Consider the following 3,936-nt stretch of genomic DNA (forward strand, 5'->3'; position numbering starts at 1 on the left):
AAGTAGTCTCCTGCTAAGTATTTCCTGACTTTCCTTGTACCCATTTTTTGTCCCCCCTGCAGGATCTATGATGTATACTGGCTATTTATTTTCCTTTTATCTCATAGGTATTCTCTGCTGAAAGCATCAGCAATGTCCATTTGACCTTTGCATTAGTAGAATCAATGCTGGGTTTCCTGTACATTTTATCTATCCATCATCTGAAATCACTTTTCTATTACACAAATTCCTAATGGCATTTTTCATCTGGGCATTCCTTAAGGTATAGATTAAAGGATTTAACATGGGAGTTATCATGGTGTAAAACACAGTAACTGCTTTATCAATCGGGAAAGAATTTGCTGGTCTCAGGTACACAAAAATGCAGGGCACAAGGGATATGATGACGGCTGTGATGTGGGAGACACACGTGGAGAGGGCCTTGCGCTTCGCCTCCAAACTGTGTGTCCTTAGGGTGTATGCGATGACCACATAGGAGCCCAGCAAGAGGAGGAAGTTTAACAGACAGGAAACCACTGTTGGCAGCAACAAAGAGCCCTAGAGTGTGGGTATCCATGCAGGCAAGGTTCAGCACAGGGGTCAGATCACACATAAAGTGATCTATGACGTTAGGGCCGCAGAAGGGTAAGTGGAAGATGAAGAGGATCTGAATGGTTGCATGAAGAAAGCTTCCCACCCACACCACTCCAATCAGCAGCCAACACAACTGCCAGTTCATGATGGTTGTGTAGTGCAACGGCTTGCAGATGGCCACGTAGCGGTCATAGGCCATGACGGTGAGCAGGATGACATCAGCGCCTCCAAACAAATGTTCCGCAAAGATCTGAGTCATGCATTCATTGAAAGGGCTAGTTTTTGTTTCATGGAGGGAATCTACAATCAACTTTGGGTTATTGACAGAGGCATAACAAGCATCAATAAAAGAGAGATGAGCCAGGAAGAAGTACATTGGGGACCGTGATAATGGGCTGCCTGTGATGGTGACCAAGGTGAGCACGTTCCCCACCATAGAGACGATGTAGATGCCCAGAAAGACGGCAAATGTGACTTTCTGCAGCTTTGGGTTCTGTGTCAGTCCCAGTAGGACAAACTCTGTCACATTGTTCCTATTCTCTATGTATATTATATTATGGTTAATTACATAACCTGAAAAAAATACATCGTATTACCTCAATCTTGATTCATTATACTTTCCATGTAATAACTGCCAAATTCTATTGAGTTCTGAATTCTGAAGAGTATTTTTTTTTTCTTTTGATAAAGGAAGAAAATATTTCTGATCTCTTGAAGTTAACTCAAATCCTCTCCTAGGAGTTTATAGTTGGAGACATGAGGAGCCCTATGCACACTCAGCAGTAGACCATCTGCGCACATTTGATCATTTGAGCTGACCCAGAGCCTAATGTGAGTCATCAGGTCTTACACATAGCAGTAGCAAAGCTGCCCAGGTGGTTCAGTGAGAAAGAATTTGCCAGACAATGCAAGAAAAATAGGAGAGGCAGCTTCGATCCCTGGGTTAGGAAGATTCCCCAGAAAAGTGAATGACAACCCACTCCATTTCTTGCTTGGAAAATCCCATGGACAGAGCAGTCCAATGGTCTACAGCCCATGGGGTCATAAAGAATCAGACATGACTGAGTAAGCACATAGTCGTAGCTAAGCCCAAAAGGTTGAAAAGGAATGTAAAAGTTACGAATGGCTGATGGATTTTCTCACTACTCTTAGGAAATGGGAAACCATGTAAGGGAGTTGAGAATGTGAGTATAAGGATGAATAGAGATCTGAGAAAGAGGGAATGTTGCATAAAATTCCAGGAAAGGTATTTGTGTGATATTTATGATAGGAGGATGCAAGGCTGAAAGGAATACAAGAATCAGACTATATATGAGTTGACACAAATTGCAGCAGAACATTGGTATGGGAAAGTAACGAAAAGATACAGGAGTGACAGTAACAAAATTAACATCTTTCCTATAAATTTCCCTAACCCAATATTCTATAGATATACCTTTAACAATAGATTACTATATGCATGGCATGGTTGAGTGCACGCTAAGTCGCCTCAGTCGTGTCTGACTCTTTGCGACCCCATAGACTGTAACCCAACAGGCTCCCCTCTTCATGGGACTTTCCAGGCAAGAATACTGGAGTGGCTTGCCATTTCCTTCTCCAGCAATCGCCCTGACCCAGCGATCAAACCCACGTCTCATGTCTCCTGCTTTGACAGGTGGGTTCTTTGCCACTAGCGCTACTTCATACTGTGCAGTGATAGAAAAAAGTGGACATGCCAAGTAAACAGAGATCAATGCAGATTTAAGCTTAGAGCCTCAGCCTAAGATGTGTGGCTGTCAATACTGGTGGGCTGGTCCATCTGGGCAGTGACCCCTGGGACAGCTGGGAGGAAGTGGATTCTCAACCTTGCCAATGAGACTTTCAGGCTGGCAATGCTTCCTGGGCCCTCCACGGAACGGCCTACCTTTGCTCTAACAACCCCATTTCTAGGAGTTTATCCTGAGGAAGCAGATTAAGGGACAAACAGCTGTGTGCACAGATGCTGGCTGTAGAGCTATTTACAAGATCAGCAAATGTCCCATCACGAGGACTGACTTTGATGACTCACAGAATAGGAGGCAGCTATCAAAGTGATGGACACAGACAGACAGACCAGACAACAGGAAAAGAACGGGGCAGAAATACACACACACACTGTTCAGTAACACTTAACAAATCAGCCGTACCTTATGACCCACTGCCGTTTCACAAAACACATTCATGCATACACACCATCTACAAAAATGCACACCCAGCCATTAACTGCAGTTCATTATTTCTGGAGAGAATGGTGGAGGAGTTGGGGAGGGGTCAGAAAAAAAAGGACAGTTCCTTTCCAACAAGTACACTTCTGGACTGTTAGTATATGAAGTCACAAATAATCAGAGGCTAAATGTGTGATATTAGTAAACTGCTAAAAAAAAATGTGTTTGCAAATTGTGCACAAATAAATATGTACATTATGAATGGACCATTCAGCTTTCAAACACACAGCTGCCTGCGAGGAGTCATCCATGTAGAGAAGTAATCTGGGATAAATCTATGTGAATGGTATCATTCCATCCATATAGCGAAAATAATCATAGCACACAATAGCAATAATTATGTCATTAACTTAATTTGACAGATGAAAAAATTGAATCTCATCAAGATTAAGAAGTTTGTAAGACCCAATTCTCTAACCTACATTTATTTTACTATCATATACCGTTTTTAATAATTAGGACTAATCATGACATTGGAAACAAAATTTAAATACACCTCACACACAATAATACGTCAACATGATTATTAATTGATACAAACCATGACTTGCTTAGTGCAAACATGGATATGTAGAACTCTTCTTTGATGCAACTGCTATGCATAATATGGGTCTCTTTGACTTCTTTAAAATTGGAGATGACTGTTTCTCAGTTTAATGGAGGGTTAATTTTTTTCTGTATTATTGCCATAAAAGTCAATTCTTCCTAATCTTCTGTGAAAAATAGTCATAAAAATAAGTAAAGTTCCTCTGTGTGTCTTCATCAGTGTGCTGGATACATTTATATTCACATAGCAGTCTGTGAAGGGGCTTAATCTTCTCTCTTGATATTAGAAGAAATAAGAATATAAGGTTGCAAGAAATGCACCCTAGATCAAGAAGCTGCAGGTGGGGAAAGGCAAGATTCTAATCTGGGTTTCTAATTCCCAAACTAAGATGCTCAGTCCCTGGGAATGTCATTTTCAACATTTTGCAGAAGAATGAGGTGAATTCTTTCTTTTACAATTAAAAATACATTTTAAAATTTAATTCTTTAAAATTGCTATTGTTTTTGAAAAGTGCTAAAACATAATTACTATATACAGAAACTCATGTCAATGACATGAGTCTGAGCAAGTTCC

General features: G+C 40.8%; 1 protein-coding gene across 1 annotated transcript; it reads right to left on the reverse strand.

Annotated features, from left to right (window-relative positions):
* Positions 1–322: 322 nt before the first annotated feature.
* Positions 323–1,009, reverse strand: LOC136175437 (olfactory receptor 4C13-like). Its single transcript, XM_065945730.1, has one exon. The coding sequence runs from the start codon at positions 1,007–1,009 to the stop codon at positions 323–325; it is 687 nt and encodes a 228-aa protein (XP_065801802.1).
* Between the last annotated feature and the right edge of the window lie 2,927 nt (positions 1,010–3,936).

The sequence above is a fragment of the Muntiacus reevesi genome, chromosome 9 (assembly GCF_963930625.1).
Source record: "Muntiacus reevesi chromosome 9, mMunRee1.1, whole genome shotgun sequence".
In the NCBI taxonomy this organism is placed as follows: domain Eukaryota; kingdom Metazoa; phylum Chordata; class Mammalia; order Artiodactyla; family Cervidae; genus Muntiacus; species Muntiacus reevesi.